This window comes from Juglans microcarpa x Juglans regia, chromosome 3S (assembly GCF_004785595.1).
Source record: "Juglans microcarpa x Juglans regia isolate MS1-56 chromosome 3S, Jm3101_v1.0, whole genome shotgun sequence".
Lineage (NCBI taxonomy): Eukaryota > Viridiplantae > Streptophyta > Magnoliopsida > Fagales > Juglandaceae > Juglans > Juglans microcarpa x Juglans regia.
This window is the reverse complement of record NC_054599.1, coordinates 4,079,762-4,104,489: the sequence shown is the minus strand read 5'-3', so window position 1 is coordinate 4,104,489 and position 24,728 is coordinate 4,079,762. Positions and strand designations below refer to the sequence as shown.

Below are 24,728 nucleotides of genomic sequence, written 5' to 3'. Positions count from 1 at the left end.
GTGGTGGGTAAGGCCGAGGTTGTGCTTGGTGCTTGCTGAAAGAGGGGAATGAGGGCTGAGAGGACGACCTTGGTGCTTCGATGGGTAAGGTTTGGGAGGGCTGGCGGGGGGCTTTGAGGGCTTGGGGGCGAAATGGAAAATGACCGAAGGAGGGATTGAGGGCTGAGAGACGGAATGCCTCAAACCAATTCAGTGTCTTAGTGAACCCGATCTACACGTCATATGTGCAATGAATGCAACCAAATAGTGGTTTCTGTGAAGATTTTTTCAATTGTATATTCTAGAGTAAAACCTATTTAGCATTAGTGTACTCAAACTCAAGCTATTTCCTTCTTATAATAAATGTATAATTTAGAGTAAATCTATTTAGCATTATTATCAAATAAGGACTCCAGCTATTTCCTTGTAATAAGAGAAATGCTATTTATCATTCTCACACCACACACCAACATGTAATTTATCATTTTTATCATTCTATTTAAACACATATGTTTATACATCAATATGTGTGTGTTTAAATTCCACGACAAACGGAATCTTATGACCCGTTTGGATTCAAAAATTGTTTCATGTCATGTCATCATTACTTTTTCAAATTCACGTACAAAATATAATAAACAATTCAATTTTTTAAAATCTAACTTTTTCTAATTCTAAAATAATAAAAATATTAAAAAATAATATTTTAATAATATTTTTTAACTTTCATATTTCATTTAAAACTATCTTATCGGTGTGTTTGGTAAGTAAGAGTATCTCAAGTACTCTCACTATCATTCTTCACTTTATTATTACTTTTCACATACTTTTTTACTATTAATTACTTTTTACTACTATTCAATATTTTATTATTACTTTTTCATTACTATTCACAAACATTCTCAACACTCTCAAATATTCTCACTACCCAAATCAAACAATCTAAACCAACCCTTAATTTGTTGACATCACTTCACTTATATAGAAACGACATTTGCATAATTTTGTTGACACACCAACGCAAATCTATGGCCTCGCAACACACTACAAAGCCCCAACTATAAAATATCTTCCGAAACGAACGCCCTCGACTGCCTGCCAGAAAAAAAAAAAAAGAATCTCTCTCTTCCCTTCGAAAGCGAAATCGAACTGTGAAAAAAAAAATCAGTCTTGAAAACGGATCCGAACGAATTTGCGGACCAGAATAACCGAAAACCCAAACCCTAGCCGCGACTTATCCCCTTCACTCCACCCCCTCTTTCTTTAACTGTGCACCTGAAGATTTCAGCCAGAGTTTGATTAGGGTTAGGGTTTTTGTGCGTAGAGGTGGACGTGAGGTCCCAAGGCAGAGCAAGATTAAGATTAGGATTGGGGTTTGGGTTAGGGTTAGGGCTTTTTCTAGGGTTAGGGTTTGGGTGATGGAATGCGAAGGTATTGGCGTTGGTGGGCGTTGTTATTGTCGCTGATGACCGGAAGCCGATGTCACAGGCGAAAGAAGATGATGGGTAGGGGTGCGGACGGAGGTTGCGGCACCGAGGAGAGGCCTTGCCCCGTTTCTAGGGTTCCGGCCACAATTCCGCCGACCGAACCTGAAATTACCGAGAAGCAGGCCTCGGAAGACATTGGTTTTTATTCGCAGGCCAGGAAAGCGCTCTGCGAGCGCTCGCCTTTCGACGTTGCGGACGAGACTTCGGCTTTGCGTACATCCACTTTGCCAAGCGGGTTGGCGAGTTTCTTGTCGAGGAGCTCAGATAGTCGCAGGCGGCACAAGAAGTCCCATTTGGGAGCGGACAAGAAGTCTTCTCGGCCAGCTAGGGGTTCCAACATTTGGGTTGAGACGGCGGAGTATTTCAGGTACCTGACATTGCATGATATTGACTCCTTGTTTGAGGATTCTTCTCCGTTTAGTTCTTTAGCTACTCGGGAGTGTTTTCTGATCCCATATTCGGAGAATGCTCTGAAGGTGAATCTTGGTAGTTGTGAAAATGGGAGTGTCAATGTGCATGGTGGGAATGGGAACGGAAATGGAGTTTTTAAAGAGGAGGTAAAGGGTGAGGGCCAGCAGTCCATGGAAATTGACAGTGTTGGAGCTGACGCTCTGCCTCGGGATGAAAGAGGTAGTTCCCAGTCCTATTTGTCTGCCGGTTTAGAATGGCTTTTAGGAACAAGGGATAAGGTTTCTTTAACTTCGGAGCGGCCTTCAAAGAAAAGGAAACTTCTGGGCGGTGACGCTGGTCTGGAGAAAGTTTTAATTTCTCGTCCTTGTGATGGGAACTCGTCTTTGTGCCATTTTTGCTGCATGGTTGACACGGGCAAGGAGTCCAACCGATTGATTGGTTGCAGTTCTTGTGGAGTTTCAGTCCATCAAAAGTGCTATGGAGTGCAGGAGGACGTGGATTCGACGTGGTTGTGCGCATGGTGCAAGCAGAAGAGTGATCGCAGCAGTAGTGATTCAGCGACGCCTTGTGTGCTTTGCCCGAAACAGGGTGGTGCTTTAAAACCTGTTCAAAAGAGTGATGAAAATGGTGTTTCTACGGGGTTTGCTCACTTGTTTTGTTGCCAATGGATGCCTGAGGTCTATATAGAGGACTTGTCGAAGATGGAGCCAATCATGAACGTAGGAGGAATAAAGGAAACTAGGAGAAAATTAGTGTGTAACATATGCAAGGTGAAGTGTGGCGCTTGTGTTCGGTGTAGCCATGGTATGTTCTGTTGCTTGCTTCCTTCATAACATTTTATTTTATATTCCCACGGCAGAACACTCTAGTAATTGGAATATGTGACCTACTTGTGCCTCTGTTAGACTTCTGTTTCTTGTCATATTTTGGCTTATACAAGTTACATGGTGTTATATTCTGCTGCTATATCTGGATCTTAGAAATTTGTCACGTCTCTCGGCAAGCGGAAGAATGATGGTCACATGTTCTATGTTTTTTTTTTTTGATAAGTAATAAGAGAATTTCATTGCCAAGTAAATAGGCATATCCCAAGTATATAGGCAGTATACAAGAGAGAACACGTAAATACAAGTTAGGAATTACGAAAGGTTAAAGGAAATCATGAAGATTGTCTCCATTCATTACAAGAGCCTTATCCCAAATACACAAAGTAATAATGAAAAACCCTCTAAGTTCACCAATCAAGCTTTCTCTATCTTCAAAGCACCGCCTATTCCTTTCCCACCATAAGCATCACATCAAACACAAAGGGATCATCTTCCATATGGCAACAATACTATGTCTCCCCTTAAAACCTTGCCAACATGCAAAAAGATGCACCACTTGCTTAGGCATCACCCAAGCAATACCCATCCAACCAAAAATCTCATCCCGTAAAGTCTTAGCCACCTCACATTCAAGAAATAAATGGTCAACATATTCACCATCTTTCCTGCACATGAAGCACCAATTCGTGACAAATAAACCACATTTTCTCAAATTATCCATGGTCAAAAGTTTTCCAAGAGATACCAACCAGCAGAAAAATGCCACCTTACTAGGTACCTTAGATCTCCAAATGCATTTCCAGTGGTATTTATTGACACAATGACAGGTTAATGCCTTATAAAAGGAGCTAACCGAAAATCTGGAATTCCCAGCATGAATCCACCGCAGGCTATCCTCCCTTCCTAGAACAATCTTCATATCATATTATCTTTCAAAAAAATCAGAGACTACATTCGCTTCCCAATCATGCACAACTCTAATAAAATTGACATTCCACTAAAGATATTATTTTAAAAAGGAATCAGCCACTGCAGCGTCTTGATCTTTATGCTCTTATTTTCTAAATGATACAATTAGGTGATGCACAATTTATGTAAAAGAATGGAAATAACGACCCCACTTCTCATGTGTTTTTGGCTATATAGTCCTACGTGCTTGATTTTACTGATTATGCTATAGCAAAATGCAAAGGTTTTTTTTTTTTTTTTTTTTTTTGCATTGGAGTTGATTAACTTTTTTCATTCACAAGCTGCCGTCTCTTCTAGGGGTGGGCAGCGGGCCCCGCACCCCGCCCCCGTTCGCCCCGCCTCCGCATGGCGAGGCGGGCAAACCTGCTCTGCCCATGCGGGGGTGGGGCCCCCGCCCCGCATCTAGGGCCCCTAGTGGGGGCGGGTGGCGGGGAGGGCCTAACCCTGCCCCACCCCTGCCTACATTTATATATATATATATTATATAAAAACATAAATATATATTTATATTTTACAAATTGTGTATATATAAATATATATTATAATTTGTTAGACTTGTTCACAAAATATGCATTGACAAATATAAAAACTACATAGTTTAAAAGCTAATACACTACAATTTACACAAAATATACAATAACAAATTTAAAAATTACATAGTTTTTAAATTATAGTCATATTTAAAAAGTTTAAATTTAGAATTTTAGTCTAAAAATGTATTTTTAATTACTTTTACACTTAGAAATAATTTTTAAGCCAACTAAAATGTAGTTTTTTTTTTTAAGTAGATAGAGGCAGGGCGGATTGGGAATCCGCCCCGCACCCTGCCCACCTGGGCGGGGTACCTCGCATCCCTGGGGACGGGGGTGAAAACCCCACCCCCCGTCCCGTAGGGGGTGGGTAGCACCCCTAGTCTCTTCCTCTCCCGCTATGTAGCACATAGACAACTCTTCTGTGTCTAATTATGTATTCGTATTATTGATGAAATTGAGTTAAGTCAAACGGTAGATAATGGAGTTGGGGGGGGGGCAGGGTAGTTGTCAACGTGCTTTCATTTTCATGGAGTCCTGTGTTCCTTAGAGAAAAGCAAATGGAAACCTCTCCTTGGGTTATGGACCATGCAAGCACTAGGGTTCTGAAAGGAACTACAAGAGGCTTAATTAATAATTGAAAGCAATGTCAATATGCCATATGGTACTGTTACAGCTTTCTTTAATGGAAAATAGTGCAAAATGTGCTGCTAATGGTGCTTTCTAAAAGGTTTTTCAGAGAATGTAGAAAATAATGCTTCGAGTTCAGGAAAAACAAAAGCATTCAAAATATCATGTAAGCCTTACTCTTGTTATATGGTAAATTTTTAAAACGATTTTTCTCGTGTACTTGGGCTCTTGCCTATTCTTATTCTCAATAAAATTTTGTGTACTGATAAAAAAAAAAAACTATCATCAGAAGACACTACCAAATGTGCCCAAAAAAGTCTAAAAAAATTAATTATGATCATTATATTTATCAATTCTGGAGTAAACTAGGTAGTTCCTTTACCTTTTTTGGTTGCTGGCCCAGCCTCAATAACGCAATCTACTCAGGCCTGATTTTCATCTCACTGTTTTACTCCTTACTTGTCCATGTGCTCCAGTTGCTTATTCTTGGATTTTGAATCAATACTTCCATTCCAACTTTATTGTTGTTTAAGCACCAAATCAGTAGTTAACCCCCAAGGGTTGGCTCAAGTGTTAATTGCCTTGGTGGAATGCTTCTCCCAAGGTCTAAGGTTTGAATCTTCTTGGGTGCAAATAATCTCTAGGGGCCATCAGACTGAGGGATTTTTTTCTTGAATTACCTAAGGTGCACTTGCGTGAAACTCTTTGCCTAAGGCATGTGCACCCTTGTGATTAGTCGGGACGCTGTTATCAGACACTTGGTGCCAATAAAAAAAAGTTAGTCTCAAATTCGAGTAATTCTTAGATAGTTTTGGCATATGTGCATGGTCTAGACTAGACAAAAATAGTTATTTCTTCAAATTGGAAAGTTCACAGTTTGGGATTACTCCATGAGTGGTTGGCTTGACATTGTTTAGATCTTTTTCCTATACTACTAGATTGCGAGGACTATCGGGGCTAAACCCTATTTCAAGTTTGAAAATAAGTGGTTAAAGGCTGATGGTTTTGTGGACAAGGTGAAATATTGGTGGTCACCCTACAGTTTCAAAGGGTCCCCAAGCTTTGTTTGGCCAACAAGCAAAAGGCCTTAAAGAAAGCCTTAAATATATGGAATGAAGAGGTTTTTGGCCATGTTTAGAAAAGGAAATATCTCCTTTCAAATGAGTTCCAGGCATTGATGTGTTATTAGAAGAAACGTCTTCTATTAGTAGCAGAAGAGCTTTTGTTTTTTTGATAAGTAAGAAGATATTTTATTGATATTGAAATAGCATAGTCTAAGTACACAAGAAGTATACAAGTTTTTTTTTATATAACCGTGAGTGTCCAGGCCAACTTGCGCGCACCTCAACTAATCCCATGGGGCCCTGAAGTTAATGACCAGGTAAACCTCCAGTGGCCCTAAGGGGACTCGAACTATATAAGAAGTATACAAGTGATTACACCTAGTTAAGATCTAGAAACGGATACAAGGAAATCATGAAAGTTGAGACCATTAAATCTATAACAACGGCCTACATAAATAAGGTCTTTGAGAAAAAGCTCTTAAATTCTTCCAAAGAGCGCTCCTGATCCTCAAAATTTTGGTCATTCATTTTCCTCCAAATGCAACAAAGTAGACGAATAGGAGCTATCTTCCACACAGCTGCAAATTGGGGTATCCTCTTAATCCCCTCTCCAACTAATAACCCATGCTACTCCCACTTTGCTAAAAAAGTAATTCCACGAGGCCCTAGCAAACTCACAATATAGAAGTAAATGATCCACTGTATCACCACTATCTTTACACATACAACGCTAGTCAATAACGATAAACCCACGATTCCATAGGTTGTCAACGGTTAGGATCTTCCCTAAGGATGCAGTCCAAACAAAAAATGCAGCCTTAAGAGGAGCTTTACTCCTCCAAATGGTCTTCCAAGGAAAGTGATTACTAGCTTGAGTAGTAAGGAGCTCATAGAAAGAATGTACAAAAAAGTTTCCTCGACCAAATGGAGTCCAAACAAACTTATCCACCATTGTATCACCAGTTCCAAAGGCGTATAGCAATTTAAAAAAATTCAGTAAAGGCACTAGCCTCCCAATCATGTGCCTTCCTAATGAAACTGACATTCCACTGTTGTGAGCCATTAGTAATTTCCCTCAAATCAGCCACCTATTATAAAATACATTTTACAAAATATAAAATTTGATTAACCCCTAGGGGTTAGCTCAAGTGGTAAAGGCCTTGGGCTTGGGGGTATGCTCCCCAGGTCTAAGGTTCAAATTCCCTTGGGTGCAAAAAATCTATAGGGGCCATCAGATTGGGGAATTTTCTCCTTGAATCACCTAATGTGTACTTGTGGGAAATTCTGCTGAGGGCATGTGCACCCCCGGTTAATAAAAAAAAATATAAAATTTGTTTTTTACTCCAAAATATTTTTCTTACTTCTCAATGTGTGGATTGAGGACATTCAATAAAGCCTTATTGGGGAAATGGTTATTGAGGTACCACTTGGAGGGGAATTCGCTTTGGAAGGAGATTATTGATCATAGACACGAAAGCACTTGGGGGGGTTGGTGTTCTAATGAAGTGAGGGGAGGGTATGGTGTGGGCTTATGGAAACTTATTAGGAGGGGTTTGAAGATTTTGGCACGTTTGGTGTGGAGATCGCGCTCTCTTGTAGGGCTTTTCCAGCTCTTTATCGCATTGCTGTCAATAGAGATGCTTCTGTGTCAGATCTGGTGGCATTTTCCCACGATTATCACTAGTGGGATGTTCAATTTAATAGGGATATTCATGATTGGGAAATGGATACTGTTTCATAATTTTTCAGTTTGATATATTCCAACGGGAGCAAGCGGTTTACAGTGAGATTGTACTACAAGATGTTGGCAAAAAAAAATGTTCCTTTCCTGTGGAAGGGTATTTGGAGGTCCCATGTGCCTTCCAAAGTAGCTTTTTTCATATAGACCACCTCTCTTGGGAATATTTTGCCCACAAACAATTTGAGGAAGTGGGATCTCCTTGTTATGGATTGGTGTTGTTTGTGCAAGACGAATGGAGAATCAGTGGATGACTTATTACTGCATTGCGAGGTGACAAGAGTGTTGTGGGATGAGATCTTTAGAAGAATTGGTGTGGCTTGGGTTATGCCGTTAAGGGTGATGGACTTAGTAGCTTGTTAGAAGGAGATTCAAGGCTGTCCCCAAGTGGCAGCAGTGTGGAGGATGATTCCTTTGTGCATTATGTGGTGTATTTGGATGGAAAAGATGGGGAGTGTACAATGGAGGAACTTTAGAAATTTTTTGTACACACTTTATTGCCCTGGTTTTCAGCCATTTTGCTTAACAGATTAGTGTTCATGATTTTCTTTTCTGTTCTTTTTGGCTCCTAGAATGTATTTAAGTGTTCTTTTGTATACTTCCTATGTACATGATCTTGGCCTACTTCATTCATATCAATAAAATTTTCATCTTACTTATAAAAAAAGGTGTGGAGAATTAGGGGATCACCTTTTTCTTCACTGTGATGTGTCGAGGGCTTTGTGGGATGAGGTCATTGTCAAGCTTGGCATTTCTTTGGTGATGCCTAAGAGTGTGGGGGAACCTTTTGGCCTGTTGGAGAAGAATTCAAGGAAATTATCAAATAGTGGCTGTTTCAAAGATGATTCCTTTGTCTTATGTGGTGTATTTGGAATGAGGAATGATCGCTGTTTCGACAATAGAGAACGCTCGGTGGATGGAATGATCTTTGTTGCTTTGGGCTTCGGTTATTGTAATGGATGGATTTACTTCCAATGACTTTTGTGCTGTTTTTCTGCTTTAGTTTGTTTTCTCTTGTATACTTCCTGTGTACTTGGGCTATGCCAAATTACGTGATTTTTTAATAAATTTCTTACTTATAAAAAAAAATATTTCTTATTTCTCAGGAAATATTTAATTAAATTATTTAAAAATAAATGAATTAACATGTGGTGGTTTATGATTGGGTATGTATTTTACGTTAACAGTGATAGATGAAAAACTTAATGGATTATTTTATCTGTAAAAAACTCAATACTTTATGGGGTTATTAATTATAGCAAAAATTTGTGAGTGTGAATGATCTTAATTTTTTTATTTTTTTATTTTCTATATTTCTAAAGTATATTAATACGATAAATCAAAATTATAATATATGAAAATCAGAAAATATCTGTCATGATTTTCAATGCAACCAAATACTGAAAATTATTTTCTGCATCATGTTCATGGTGCCAACCAAACATCGGAAAATCAAAAGTTCTACTAGAAAACATTTTCATCTGAATCTTTTGATTGTCCTTATCCTTATTTTACGTCAAAAAAAGTTTTTATCCCTGTCAATTATATATGTATGTATATATATTTAACAGCAAAGCAGCCTATTCCCGTGCAATTATGAAAATAGAAAGATAAGCATCCTTAAGAGCTGTATCTCCAATCCAAACGTCATGCCAAAAACTAATTTTGTTATCATCCCCCATCCTCAGTTTTGTGTGTCTAGAGAAGGACACCCAACGTTTCTGGATATTTTTCCATGATCCCACTCCATATGCCCCCCTATTTTCATTAGATTTGAGTACTATTGTAGATTGAGCTAGCTAACTTTATATGTGATTCCACTTATTGAAGGGTTGCCAGTTAGCCATGGTTAATTAATTAAAACTATTTTTGAAGGAAAGATTGATCACGTGCTTCTTTTTACTAATGGTTCCAAATCCAACCTTAATAAATTGCTAGATTTCTTTTCTACTCGAGGCAAAAGTACAGTAATAGTATCTTAAAGTTATGGGCCTCTAGCTATTGTTAAGTCTGATCACTGGTCTCTTTTATGGAAGACAAGACACTTAGCAAATTTTCTTGTCTATTTGACGGATGCGGGCTGGACGGGGTTGATGCAGGGCCGGGTGTAGTTGCCAAAAAGTGCTCCCTGCCTAGGCGGGGGGTGAAGAGGGTTGCTACCCACCCGTATAAGGTGGGTATTACCCCTATTTATAAACCCTAAAGGGGGGCAATGCAGTCGTCGACGTGGAAAGGATACAAACCGAGTCTGAACCAATTTCATAGACACCCACATTCTTGCTAGTTAGCGATACTACCATTGGAGAGGCGGCGGTAGAGTAAACGTTGACTACTGGCCAACAAGTCTATGACATCTTGGTGGGGGGCAGAGCAATTGTCTTCGTGAGGAGAGAACCCGGAGCTGAACCTGTTTTGTAAAACGCCCTTATTCTCACTTTTTGGTGGTATTATCATCGGAGGGATGCCGATGAGGGGACCGACTACCACCGACGAACAAATATGTGACACCCTAGGAAGAGGAATGGTAACCATCGATGCATGGTGACGAGAACCGAGCCTAAACCTATTTCATAAGGATCTCGGTTTTTGGCCTGCCAAGCCTGAGTTGGTCAGGTTGGGCGCTGGTCCAGTCCAATTTTTTCTACACCCCTGATTTGTTACCACTGGAACATTCTCTCCAATCGGATATACCACTCTTGGCTCTGTGTATGAGACATTGAGATCGTTTTCAGATTTACCAAAGCCTCCTTATACGACCTCCCTTGCACTGATAAATGTCCCATTGATCCAGGGGTGGCTTGAGCGTACCCCCTATCAACATGCAAAGAGGACACCCTATTTCCTCTACCGAAAATAGAGGTTCACTAATAGCATCAAGAAAGCTCTTCCATCCCCTCCCTTCTATTCCTTCTGGAATGAGAATAAAACCACTTCATCGTCCACCATATTTTGTCAACACCAAGTATCCATTGTAGTGTTCGAAAACAATGTCTCGATTAATCCTAGTGGTGCACAGGCCCCTACCAATTTTATTGATGAAATTAGTAGCGAAAGAGTTAAGAAAGAGTGAGATCATTAATGAAATGGAGAGGGTCACACTAATGGAAGAGGTGAGTTGGAGATTGAAATCAAGGTCTTTGTGGTTGCACGATGGAGATAAAATCACCAGATTGTTCCATTGAGTGGTCAACTTGAATAAGAGAAATTACACCATTGATACCTTTGATGACAATCGTTTGGTCCTTATTGACCTTACTGAGATTAGATAGCATATTGAAGGTTTCAATAGTCACCTTAATTTCGAACAATGGAGTTGGATGCCCAAAGGGGGTGGTCTTACTTTTGACTTTATAGGCTTGGAGGAGGCCGAGTGGTTGGAATGAGAGTTTGATTGAAATGGAATGACAACAAAGGCTCAAGGTCCAGATGGATTTTCTTTGGCCTTTTATTAGTAGTGCTGGGAGGTTGTTAAAGTTCGAAAAAAGTTTGAATGCCACTTTATAGCCCTCATCTCCAAGAAAGCAGGGGATGTGGAAATCAAGGGTTTGCGGCCTATTAGTCTTGTTGGAATAGTCTACAAGCTCATCACGTATTCATGTTCGGAACCCATTTTATTTTGGTGCAATTTATCTTCTATATTATAAGTCACTCTCGTAGGCTTGCTATTCTAAGTGAAATAGTTGCAAGTTTTCATCGAGGATGTGTGAGCCATTTTATAAATGGAATGTTGGCCTTTTATTTTTTTGTTTGTTAAATTGATCAATTATTTGCTCATGTTCAATGCAATATTTCAAATATGGGTGGAAGTGTGTGCTGATTTCTTACAAGTCTGCAGTGCTTAGTATTAGATGGGAACCGTAGCATGCAATATATATATATTTATGATTTTGCCCCATATTTTTTTATTAGCACCGGGTGCCCGAGAACAAATTCCCTACTAATCTCGGAGGTACATAGGCCCTCGGCAAGGAGTTTCTCGCAAGTGCACATTGGGTAATTCAAGTGGAAGTTCCCCCAATCTAATGGCCCTTAGAAATTGTTTGCATCCAAGAGGATTCAAACCTTAGACCTGGAGGGAGCATGCCACCAAGACCAAGACCTTTACCACTTGAGCCTATCCATGGGGGTTCAAAGTGGGTTCCAATCTTAAGATCTAACAGTTTTATACAGTCCAAAATATGCTTGCACATACATACATAACAAGATCAAAGTAATCTCATTAAAAAGCTCAGAGGGGCCTACTTCTATATTAGTGTCAGATTCAAAGATAAGAGATTGGAAAATGGGGCATATGAACAAAATAGAATCTAGAGTTTAATCCTTTTAACATGGGGCAAGTGGTTTGCTCTAACTGCTGCTCTTGCACATTATAGCATTTAGGTTTTACATGTAACTAGAAGAATATATGCATTGGAATCTTCTAAAGAAGGAAGCAGCCCTTGATATTATGTGTTACTAACATCCAGAGATTAGATCTTAAGATTGGAACCCATTAGTTCTGTAAAATTTATGCATATAGTGACCTAGATTTATGTTTTTGGCTTGTACGTGTCTTTAGCAGGGATATGTGTTGAGCCTGCATGGTGGTTAAATGCTTGGGCTGAGGCAAAAGTCTTTCCCGAGCTGCTGTGGTTATGCTACTTCTTGATTTTTCCGGATTTGAAAGACATCAAGTTTCAACCACTGCCTGTGCACTTGGGCAATGCCTCTTTGCTTGTTTCAATAAAAACTTATCCTACTTATAAAAAAGATTTCAAGTTTCAACCAGTTGCTCAATTGGAGCCCCTTGGAATCATGCTAATAAAGGGCTTTCACTTCTTCCCAAGCAATGTGAGATCCTATTCACCACCTTGCTATGCTATATCACAATTCAGGGTGTTAGAATAAAACAACAGTTCCAAAAACCACCACCACTGAAAGAGTTAAAAGAATTAAGCCTTCAAGAAGTAAATAACAAACAGAAGACTTGCAAAAGTATACCTTGTCACAAGCTCCATAGTTCCATCAGGAGCAGTTGAGCAAGTCCTAAATCCCCATAGACGATAACCTTAATATCAATTAAAACCCCTGCATCCACGGAATTCTGGTCTAATTAACATCAACATTGAACAATACTTAGCTTTCTTTTTCTTTTCCAAGGACATAAACACAGCTATACTATCTTTGTTTTCTGGTCTATTTAACATTAACATTGAACAATACTTGGCTTTCTTTTTCTTTTCCAAGGACATAAACACAGACTATACTGTCTTGGTGAAAACCTAATAGCCTAGAGTATAAACACATGTATACTAAAAATTCACAGCAATTACTTGCAAAAATATTTTCACAGCAGTGGCATGTTTAATACATTGCAAGTGAAAGATTTTATTATATGCTAAAGGACCAAGCATCAGATGTTCATTAGCGCAAAAACTTAGCATTTGGTGCTTGAACCCTGTAAATCTTTGCTGTATCGATTTTTTATTTTTATTTTTTATAAACAACAGCAAATGAAATACTGTAGAAATTCCTAAAATTCACTTAAGAGTATTGTTTTAAGTGAGGCGAGCATTTTTAAAAAAAAAATTTATACGAGATGTTATTATTTCGTCTCTTGTGTTACTTCCAAGCTTGTCGCCTTAGTGCTGGAAAATCAGTTGTCTTGAATTGTTGGTGCTGTAAAGTTTACAGTTTTTATCATCATCCTTTGGTAATAGTTTGTTGGTTTTTCTTGTTAAATGTTCAGGAGCTTGCAGAACTTCCTTTCATCCTATATGTGCGAGGGAGGGGAGCTTGAGAATGGAGGTCTGGGGAAAATATGGATGTGATCATGTAAGCCATATCAATTTGCTTCCCAGATTATAAATTTCATCTTATAGTTGTTACTAAAATACCCCTACTAAATTTGTTTTGGGTTAATTTTATTTCTTCTCTCTCTCTCTCTCTCTCTCTCTCTCTCTCTCCCCCCCCCCCCCTCCCCTTTTCTTTTTTAAAAGAAAAATCTTTAAAAGCTGGCTTTAGGATATGGTAAGGCTTTCTGACTATAAATACCTATGTACTGTGGATACTTCTGCAGGTTGAGTTACGGGCTTTTTGCTCGAAGCACTCAGATGTAGAAGATAGTAGCAATAGTTCACATGCAGGCGATCCCTCTGTGGCTGTTGGTAGTGACTCCAATGTTGCTAACCATCTTCCAGTGGAAGTCTCTAAGAACAAGTCGCACCTGTTAAAGATTGATTGCAAAAATGGAGATGACCATGCAGTCCATATGGGAACTTCTGATACTATTTCTGATAAGTCGACTGATAGTGAATTACAAGAGATGGGTTGTTCCAATTACAGATTAAATGCCAGAGTTTTGTCGGAATGTGGTGATAGACAGGAACTCATTAATGTGGGGTCACTAGAGAGGAGAAATGAGGATGTTAACACACTAAATGTTGCACTGATTTTGAAGAAGGTGCTTGTGTGGATTTTTTTTTTTTTTTTTGGGGGGGGGGAGGTTCAAATGTATAATCTCAACTATTTACTTTAGCTTGGACTCATGGTAAGTCGTGATGTATTTTTTAATTTTGCAGTTGATTGATCGAGGGAAAGTCAACGTGCAAGATGTGGCATTGGAGATTGGCATTTTGCCTGATTCATTAACAGCAACACTGGCTGTAATAAGCTAACTAATTAACTTTTTCGTTGGTGATTAGTTTCTGAAAGTTTTTATCTTTCTTTTATGTAATGTTTTCACTTTCTTCCTGTAGGATGATGGCATGGCCCCTGACTTACGATGCAAAATACTCAAATGGCTTAGAAATCATGCTTATATAAGTGCCTTACTGAAAAATATAAAAGTGACAAGAAATTCAGTAATTTCATGTGAGGATGAAGTTGGGACAAATGATGGATCAGATGCTATAGCAGTATCAGAGTCTGATATTCCCAGTCCCGTTGCTGTTAAGTCAGTACCCCCACATAGAAGAACCAAAAGTGATGGGATTTTGAGTGACAATGGAGAACCAGATTACTCAAGTAAATCATCAGTTCACAATGCTAATGAAAAGGTAATAAGTTTATACTATTCGGAGTTTTGTAAGTTTGGAGCTGGATTGGTTTCAGAAGTTGTGTTTTGTTTATTGGACAAGAGAAAACTAAATTATTGGTTTTGGCTTATGCATATAACTATGCATGCTGGTTTTGTCCTTTGGTAGAAGCTTGGCTTGGGTTCCTGCTTGTTGGAATTGCAGGCTTGCTAATAACTTTAACTTCAATCCCAATGTTTTTTCGACCAGTTGGTTACCTGTGTTCAATACTGCTTGAACTTTTTTTCTTCATGTAGTTATTACCTAGATGTCTTCTAATTTGCCTACGCATTTTTCCTTCCTTTGTTTGTAAGGTTCTCATGTTCTATCGCTGTTGTGTTCTTCTGTTAGAGGTGCATTTATAAGCTGTAAATGGGAATTGTTGGGGGAGAAATGAGGAATAAATATTAATACTAGTTTTCTATCGGGTTGTGATCTCCTCCAGTTTTTTTGTTTTATGGTACGCTGCTGTTTGGGGTGCCCTCCTTTTTCTGTTATTTCAACTGAAAATTCCCACCATTCTTTTCATCCTGATAAAATCCTTATTCAATTACCACATTTTTAGTTTTGATGTCGTTTTGTTATGGATATTGTAGGTATAGAATTTGTTTTGCTTCTGGAAAGTTGGTTTCTTCAAGCTCTTTATCGTCAGGTACCTTCACATAAAATCTTCCTTCCCATCCTCTAGAATTCCTCCACACTAAATAGTTCAAGTGGAAATCGAGCACCATTCGAACTCGTTTAAAAAAAAAAATTGAGCACAATTTGATCTCCTACCCGCTTTAAATTCTGAAAGTGATGGTGTTGTTTAGATTTGGGTCCTTTCATTTGCATGTGTACATGACTTAATTTGGTGAATTCGCTAGGATTAAATGTATCATTTGATGTTGCAGCACCATAGTTTCTGAGTGGCCAAGGAATCAAAGTTTAGCTATTCTCTACATGAGCTTCAAGTAACTAAATATGAACCAGTACCATAGGCACTTTGACTACGAAAGAGGTTGGGGTGTAGTGGTGGTTTTGGAGGTCGGATAGGAAAAGGTTTTTTGTTCTAATTCTTTCATTTTAAGGAATTGGTCAGTCATAGTGAGATCCATTTATACTCCTAAGATCACAGCATCCGATTGGTGTAGGGCAAAACACTCTGATTACAAATCCGATGTAGATCAGTAATAAGAAAGGCGCTTTTGGATGGTGTCCTTATAGATTTGGGGGGCCAAGATTTTGTGAAAAAAAAGTGTTTTTTGGTATAAAAGCTTGGTAGATTGATTTGGTTGTGAGAATATAGATAATGGGTTTTGTTCTTGAAAGGAAATGGGAACAACTTATTCTAGTGTTTAGGGAGAGCTAGGGTTAAGGTTTTGAAATGGAAAATAAAGGTGGGTACTTGCTATGGAATTTTGGGGTTTCGAAGTTTAAGAGAATGGGTGGGGTTTAGAGGGGCAAACAAAGGGAAAAAAAATTCAAGTTTGAGGCTGCTGAAGAGATCTGTAGAATGATTTATGGTTTCGAGCATAGGGGGATTTTGGGGTTAGAGGAGTGAAAAAGTCATTCAGAGATGAGGAAATGGAGAGTATAATTTGCTAACATTGCATCTAGAACTCCTAAGCGTGGAGCTACAATAAAAGCCATTACATCAACACTTACTGTCTCTCTATGCACTTCTTGAAAGCTCATTTTTCCTTGCTATCCTAGGGGTTGTGATTTTGCTTCTATTGATGTCAAATATTCTTGTGGGTGCTTGTGTTTTTAGCCATCCCCCCCTTCCCAAAGTAAAAGAAAACCTTTGAAATTATCATTTCAGTTTCAGCTGTGACGTGTATGCTGGTGTGAACCACCTAGCTAATTGGTTTACCTTGGAAGCCTGTTCTCGTAATGTCCATCCTCCCCCCATTTCTGTTGTGGGAGATGGTTATACTTCTCAGTTTTGCATCTTAAAAGCATGCTGTCACTGGTACTTGATTCTCTGTTATATCATGATTTTCTTCCTAGAAATTAGTTGAAATTAGGAATGTGAGCAGTGAGAACAATGTCATGCAGTTGCCCTTCTGACAGTGGCATAAATAGGCTGGTATATGTCCTGTGTACTTGGGGCATTTGCCTATTCTTATTATCAATAAAATTTTGTTTCTCGATAGAAAAGGCTGTCCAATGTTGAAGTTATGTGATCTCTGTCTATGCTTTGTCAAATCTTTAACTAGTTACTGAAGTTTTCTGGTGTTCTATTTACACAGTTCGATTTCCTAGAGCTTTTACAATTAGCTCATAAAAATTTTCTTACAGTTTTATCTTTTTTGTCTGTGCAGAACTCCGATGAGCCTGATGGGATTGATGATTCCTTGCTGAAGCATTCACCCAAGTCTGAAGGTTTGCGGTGTTCATGTTCTTGGTTACTTATTTGTGCGGCGTTAGCCTTTTAATTTTTCTCCTCGATTTGTTTGATTGTGGCTGTTGTTTCTGTGAATTCAGTCTAGTTTGATATTTATTGGAACTCTAAAAAGTTAAATTTTCAAAGTTTTATACATTTTTTGATAATTAAGATAAAATGTTATTAAAAGCAAAGGGATTATAGCCAAGGGTGTTATCCGAGTACACATGGAGTATACATGATATATTTAAATTGAAAACAAAAAAAGATCCAAGAATGTTCTGGAAACCAGAAAAAGAATCTATGAGCAACTATCCAATGGTAAGGGTGTTTGAAAAGGTAGACTTAAGGTCCGCCACTAACTTCTCAGTCTTAAAAGCTGCACTCATTCATTTATCTTCAAATACACTATAATTAAGAAGATGGAATCATTTTCCAGAATAATGTACGCTGATGACTTTGAAACTACCCTTTCCAACACTCGAAGAGATCCACCACTAGGCGAGGCATGTCCTGATCTATCCCCATAAGACTGAAAATTGTGTTCCAGAACTGTGCAATGAAGTAGAAGGTGGCCAATGGATTCCCCAAGTTTCTTAGCAATAGTGGCTGAAAATATATATATATATATATTTTTTTTGATAAGTAAGAGATAAATATTATAGATATGAATGAAATAGGCATAACCCATGTATACAGAAAGTATACAGAAGAACACCTAAATACATTCTAAGAGCGATAAATTAAAGACAAGAAATCATGAACATTGTCCCCATGCAATACAATAGCGGAAAACCGAAGCATCAGACTATGGAGAAAAAAATTCTTTAGCTTTGCCATTGTGCGTTCCTTATCTTCAAAGCAGCAAGCATTCTTTTCCGTCCAAATACACCACATGATGCACAACGGAATCATCTTCCACACTGCTGTCACTTGATGACAGACTTGCATCTTTCTCCAACAACCCAACAAATCCACCACCCTCATAGGCATAACCCAAGCAACATCAACTTGATGACAGCAATAGCGGCTGAAATATTTATTGCTGATAAGTAATGGTTCAGAGTTTTTGCTATTTCCTCTTCACATTTTTTTATCATTTTGGTCAAATTTATTTCTGGTTTAATGGTATGAAATAATTTTCGGCTTTGGAGTGCACCTCTTTTTCATTGTGAATTTGTGGGGAAGCTAATTCAAGATTGAGGTCTAAAGCAAATTTAAATGTATTCAGAATAGCACAGCTGGTTTGTTTTCATCCTCTTCGCAGCAGGCCTCCATAAAATCTGATGTCTCAGTTCACAAGGTAGACCTGCACCACTAGGGCTGATCAACGTTGTAGAAAGTGCTATGAGCTTTTGTAGGTGGTTTGTTATAAGGCGAATTTAACCTCTCAGTTGACAGTGGGATTGAAATGTAGTTCTTACTTGCTCATATTGACATGGTGTCACGGCTACTGAAATATCTAGCATTGGGTCTTTCATTGTATCGATGGATGCTAAAATCATGATTGTTGTTACATGCTAGAATCTTAAAGCTCGGCTGTCAGTGGAATTATCCATTGCAAATTGCCAACATAGAGGGGAATATCAAGTGATCACTGCTTGATGGTTGTTTAGGTAGCATATTCTACATTTGTCAGCATCATTGTCAGTTTGCACTATGATGGAATCTGAACAACCTTGTGCATATTAAGATGTGCTAGTTATGGTATGATGGGGGAGGAAGATGGTGATGATTGCAGATTTCTATGATGGCGATAATGACAAATGTTTAAGATAATTCTTTTGAAGAGCATAGAGAGAACTATAGGGGGTTATGAAAGGTCTTGATGCTAGAAAATCTCAGTTTGTAGTACTAGACTGGTGCTGCATGTTAGTCTGGTATGATTTGGTGGAGAAGCTGGTGTGCTGTAAAGAGAGGTATGGTTGGAAAATGTGAAGTGCAAATTACATCAGTGCTCTGCTGTTGTCAATTGAGTGTTCGTTAGAAAAAACTGGCTGGACATTATGGGGCTTTGAGCTTTCACAAGACTAAGTCGAAGCTTTGATTCTGAGCCCCTTCTGGCTGCTTTCATATAAGATTCTTCTTTTTCCTCAATTCAATTTTTAGCAGTTTTTCTCTTGTCTATCCATTATATTTGTTGGTGTTACCTTGGGTGCTTCTGGATCTTACAATGCATTTCTCGCTGTATCCTTTGATACAAATAGCATTTGTTGGACAGGAAAATTAGCTAGACCCTCAAATTGTAGCCTTCCTGAGAGTGTTCATTTGGAGCAAGTTGCAATTCCTGAGCAGAATGCTTTGGTGAATGGAGGCCAGGGAAATCCAGTTTGCTCCACAGCAAATTCAGTAGCCTCTGATATCATGTAAGCTTTGCAAAGTGACCTTTTCATTTGTCGAATTTAAAAGTTTTTATTTTATGGTCATTGTTTGAAACTTCTGGCACGTTACTTTTTTTTCTCTGTTGATAAAATTTTGTGATTCCAAGTGACGTGCGATTTCCTTTTCAATCCATGTAATGTAGGAAAACAGAATCAGTGTCAAGTTTTTATATCCATCCATACATTCGCAAGAAATTGTTGCAGATGGAATTGGGGATGCTTTTGAAGAACCCGATAAGCAAATTTGAAGGTAATGCCTTTTCTTTTATTCATGGTTTTTGGTGGATTTAGTCCCCCAGAGTTCTTACCTGAACTTTAGGGCCTAGAGTAGGAGAGAGATAGACTCATAATGTGGGTCCCACAACATTTATGGCTGCCGGAGTGAATCTTTTTGGCAACAGTAAATGGTCAATAAATGATGTGAGACCAACTTTATGCATCTCTCTCTCTTCCACTCTAGGCCCTAGAGTTCGGGCAGAACTCTAGGGGATCTAAATCTGTATTTGGTCTGTTCTAACAGATGCTTCTCTTGGCAGGTTCGAGGGAGAGAGAAATCTCTCGGTTGGAGGCTTCTTCCAATGCTAGTGTTTGCTGTAATCACCAAAGTCAACATTCAAAGTGCAACGACATGATTTGCAAATCTTATGGACTAAATTTAGAGCAGTTGATTAAGGCTAGGAAAATGGGAGCTTTAGACTTATCTCCAGAAGATGAAGTGGAAGGAGAAATTATTTATTTTCAGCATAGGTTACTTGGCAATGCAATTGCGAGAAAGCAGTTTACCGGTCTCTTCCTTGTTCTCTTCATCTTTTGGAACACTTTTTACCTTTAATTTATTCCTTTTGTTATTCAGCATAGGGGGAATTATTTAATTATGATCTACCACTGTGATATATGACCTGCATTGTCTCTTTGCAGATAATTTAATTTGTAATGTTGCGAGGAGTTTACCACAGGAGATTGATGTGGCACGGTGGCAAAGTTGGGAATCTGTGCTTGTTAACCAGTATCTTGGTGAGCTTAGAGAGGCAAAAAAGCAGGGTAGGAAAGAGAGAAAGCATAAAGAAGCACAGGCTGTGTTGGCTGCTGCAACTGCTGCTGCTGCTGCATCCTCTAGGATTTCATCGTTTAGGAAAGATGCTTTTGATGACCCGGCTCAACAGGAGGTTATTAGTTTTTTTTTTTTTTCCGACATTTCTTTCAGTCACATGACAAGCAAATATTTTTTTTGATAAGTAATCTTTGCATCTCCGTACTACCCCCTCTCCTTTCTTTTATGACAGAAAAATATTCATACTTGCTCTTATTTTCAGAATTTGAATACCTCTAATGGGAGGGCCGGCATCAGCTCCCAGTTAATGCCACGGAAAGAGACGCTTTCAAGAGTGGCTGCACCAAGGATTTCATTAGAAAGACATTCTGATTTTGTTAATTCGACATCAGATCTTTCCAAGGAACATCCTAGATCATGTGATGTCTGCCGTCGGTCTGAGACATTATTAAACCCCATCTTAGTCTGTTCAAGTTGCAAGGTTTTCTAGCTGTAGCCATAAATTACTCCTTGAAAAAGTCAATGTTCGCTCTGCTTGAGCTTTAAGGATGTATTTTTCTCACAGGTTGCAGTTCACTTAAGTTGCTATCGTAGCGTTAAAGAATCCACGGGTCCATGGTACTGTGAATTATGTGAAGACTTATTATCATCTAGAAGTTCTGGAGCTCCAACTGTCAATGTCTGGGAGAAGCACTTTTTTGTTGTGGAATGTGACCTATGTCGTGGCACTACCGGTGCTTTTAGAAAGTCTTCAAATGGTGCATGGGTCCATGCCTTCTGTGCTGAGGTAAAGTCTCATCATTTTGCCTACTTGAATTTTGGCTTCTGCTTTTCTGCCCTCTTTTCTTCACCAAAGTTGAGTTAATTTTAATTAATTTTCATATTTTAGTGGGTCTTTGAATCAACATTCAGAAGGGGACAAGTGAATCCTGTTGAAGGAATGGTACGTGTATATGCTAAGTTGTGAAGTGATCAAAATCTTAATAATTTAGATTCCTAATTTGCTTGTTTGTTTCTAAATATGTTTCTATTCTTTTGGGAATTGCGCTTTGTCTTTAATATTTGTTCAAGTTGAGGTATAAGCACCATTTCATGTGATCAAATGCAGGAGACGATTTTGAAGGAGGTCGACCTTTGCCATATCTGTCGTCGTAAACATGGGGTCTGCATAAAGGTAAGGCCCAAACCTTTTTTTGTTATCTTATGTATTGGACCAAAAGGGGTTCTTTGCAAGTAAGATCATCGATGATTGTGCAACTGTAATTTGTCTGCAGTGTCACTATAGCCACTGTCAGATCACCTTTCATCCTTCGTGTGCCAGAAGTGCTGGCCTCTACATGAATGTAAAGAATTTTGGTGGCAAGTTGCAGCGCAAGGCTTACTGTGAAAAGCATAGCTTGGAGCAGAGGGCAAAGGTCTAGTATTTTCTGTGTAACTTGGGCATTTTGGGACTTTATGATTTGTCATGCCCTGAATAATTAATCTGTGCTCTGCAGGTCGAGACCCACGAACATGGAATTGAGGAGTTCAAAAGAATCAAGCAAATTAGGGTAAGGGTTTTCTTCTGCTTTTGGTTGCTGCATTGTTATCTGGCCATATTCTGGTCTATTTGTTATAGTTAAATTAAGGATCCATTCGAGTGGGTGTTGTTCACCTTGATATATTTTTCTGATAGAGGGGGTAGAAATGACTATCTTGAACTTGAAGCTATTTTAAATGAAAGGTAGGTACTTGATTTGATTTCATACATGTTTGTCGACATTTATGTGTTGGCCCTTTTTTTGATTGGCACCGGGTGTCCAGGAACAGCGTCCCGGCTAATCCCGGGGGTGTATAGGCCCTCGGCAAGGAGTTTCCCGCAAGTGCACCTCGGGTAATTCAAAGGGAAAACCCCCTTGTCCGATGGCCCCTAGAAATTTTTTGCATCCAAGGGGATTTGAACCTTAGACCTGGGTGGAGCATACCCCAAGTCCAAGGTCTTTACCACTTGAGTCAACCCCTAACGGTTTGTTGGCCCTTTAACTGGGGGCATATTTTTGTTATTCGCATTCTGGAGGAATACGATCCTATTCCAACTCCTAAAACCTGTGCTGTTGTGGTTGGAAGACATCACATTTTGTTGTGATATTTAGTAACCATTAAGTTTTCCTAAAGCACAATCTTCCTGTGCTCTTAAGGAATATTTCTTGTTAGTTTTGAACTTTTTAAGGTCTAAGAAACTTGATTTCTTTGACGTGATTTTCTTTGTGTGCTGCTTGTATGCTTTAGCTTCACCCCTTTTGGTCATCTTTATTCAAAGTACTCTAGTGACTAGTCTGCCTTTTGTATTTCTTTTTAAGTTTCCATGTCTGTTGATATGGAATATTGGTTGTAAGAAATTGCAGCGAAAGTTTTTCTAGAGTGAGGTATGTGGTGAATTTAATATATTATCAACTCAGTTATTCTTTTTCATACATTGCATTCCAATAAGTAGGGGTGATACCCTCATGGTGCGGGGTGGGGTGGACCCTTCCCCGCACCATGCAGGGGAAGGGTTTTCAACCCCACCCCGCTGCTGGGGGGTGGGGTTGAAAATCTAATCCGCCCCTCCCCCTGTCCAGGCCAATACTTACCCATGACCCATTGGGTCTAAAAACTATTTTTGGGTCCAAAAATACTTTTTTGGACCCAAATTATAATATAATTTAAATTATAAATCAAAATTTATAAATACAAAAAGAATTTGAACTCATTAGAGTTGTATTTTGGACTGCCTTGGCCTCCTAGGCCAACCTTTATATAGGAGGCTAAGGCAATACAATAGTCAGACTTCAGCAATGTGAGACTTAACTTAACTTGAACGCAACTTCAAGTTTTCAACAAATTGTATATATCTATATACGATATATTTATTTATAGAAATATTTAAAAAAAAATTATATATAGCGGAGTAGAGCGGGGGGTGGGGGCCCCGTTGGGGTCAGCCTGCCCCCCGCTGCCCCCGCTGGATCCCTTCCAAGAAGAGGAAGTTTATTATCTGAATCTTCCTATAAGTTCCTTATACCTCATGATATAAACTTTTTCTTGGAAAGACTCCTTAGGGTAGATCCTCGACATGGATAAGGAAACTTTATGTTATTGTGGCTGATTGGTGTTGTATGTGCAGAAAGAGTGGGATCTATAGCCTTGTGGAAAGGTTTTTTTTTTAAAGAGTTGGGTTGGCTTGGGTTGTGCCTAGAAGAATATTAGACCTATTTGCTAACTGGAGAGGGTTATATAGCAGGCCATAAATTGAAACAGCGTGGAAGATGGTCTCGATTTGTCTATGTGGTGTACTACTGTACTTGGAAAGAAAAAAAATGATAGAAATTTTGAGGATAGTGACTGGACGATAGAAGAGCTATAGATTTTAATGGGTTGAGTATTCATAATTTTCTTATATCTTTTTCTAAGACCCATAAATTGAAACAGTGTGGAAGACGATCTCGATTTGTCTAGTGTGGTGTACTTGGAAAGAAAAAAATTATAGAAATTTTGAGGATACTGACTGGACGATGGAAGAGCTATAGATTTTAATGGGTTGAGTATTCATGATTTCCTTATCTTTTTCTAAGTGTTTCTCCTGTATACGTACTGTATACTTGGGCTACGCCTTGTGTTATTTAATAAAAATCTTTATTACCTATATATTAAAAAAAAAAAAAAAAAAAAAAAAAAAAAAAAAAAAAAAAGCTTTGTTCTCATCATCATTTGGAACATATGGGAATTAGAAATCTTCTGTGCAAATGGCTTTGGAGATAGGCAATAGAGAATAGATTATGTGTTGAGTCTGTAGAGGAGCATGGTGAGGGTGAAGATTGGGGAAGGGTCAATGGCGTTTTTGCAGAAATTAGAATGTGCAAGGTAATCTTGTGGAAGAGTATTAGAAATAAACATGGAAAAAAATATTTTGAAGTGAAGTCGTTGCTAAAAATGAAAATTGATATCATTGCCAAGAATGCACTTGACACACAACCTAATAAAATTTGCCACCAACTCGAAATTTTTTTCCCCAAGCCTTACCCATGTGAGCCTTTTATCTCCTCATTAATCTGTGACCCCAACTACGTATAACTTTTGCCCTAATAGCCTATCTCTATACTTGATCCAAATCACATAAATATGAAAAGATCTAAATCACATAAAAATGCACTAATTAAATATCCCATGGAGGAGATGTAAGAGAGAGTGCTCAAGGAAGCTTTTCTAGAAGTATACAA

General features: G+C 38.6%; 1 protein-coding gene across 1 annotated transcript in view; it reads left to right on the top strand.

Moving 5' to 3' along the window:
- Positions 1-1,060: 1,060 nt before the first annotated feature.
- Positions 1,061-24,728, top strand: part of LOC121258135 — a 31,532-nt gene continuing 7,864 nt past the window's right edge. Inside the window, exons 1-16 of the mRNA XM_041159509.1 lie at positions 1,061-2,681; positions 13,364-13,449; positions 13,694-14,077; positions 14,196-14,279; positions 14,373-14,672; positions 16,997-17,057; positions 19,280-19,424; positions 19,583-19,689; positions 19,976-20,224; positions 20,358-20,605; positions 20,753-20,971; positions 21,056-21,277; positions 21,380-21,433; positions 21,599-21,664; positions 21,765-21,905; positions 21,987-22,040. Coding sequence (XP_041015443.1) covers positions 1,403-2,681; positions 13,364-13,449; positions 13,694-14,077; positions 14,196-14,279; positions 14,373-14,672; positions 16,997-17,057; positions 19,280-19,424; positions 19,583-19,689; positions 19,976-20,224; positions 20,358-20,605; positions 20,753-20,971; positions 21,056-21,277; positions 21,380-21,433; positions 21,599-21,664; positions 21,765-21,905; positions 21,987-22,040 — 3,699 coding nt within the window. The 5' untranslated portion in view covers positions 1,061-1,402. The remainder of the gene's footprint in view (positions 2,682-13,363; positions 13,450-13,693; positions 14,078-14,195; positions 14,280-14,372; positions 14,673-16,996; positions 17,058-19,279; positions 19,425-19,582; positions 19,690-19,975; positions 20,225-20,357; positions 20,606-20,752; positions 20,972-21,055; positions 21,278-21,379; positions 21,434-21,598; positions 21,665-21,764; positions 21,906-21,986; positions 22,041-24,728) is intronic.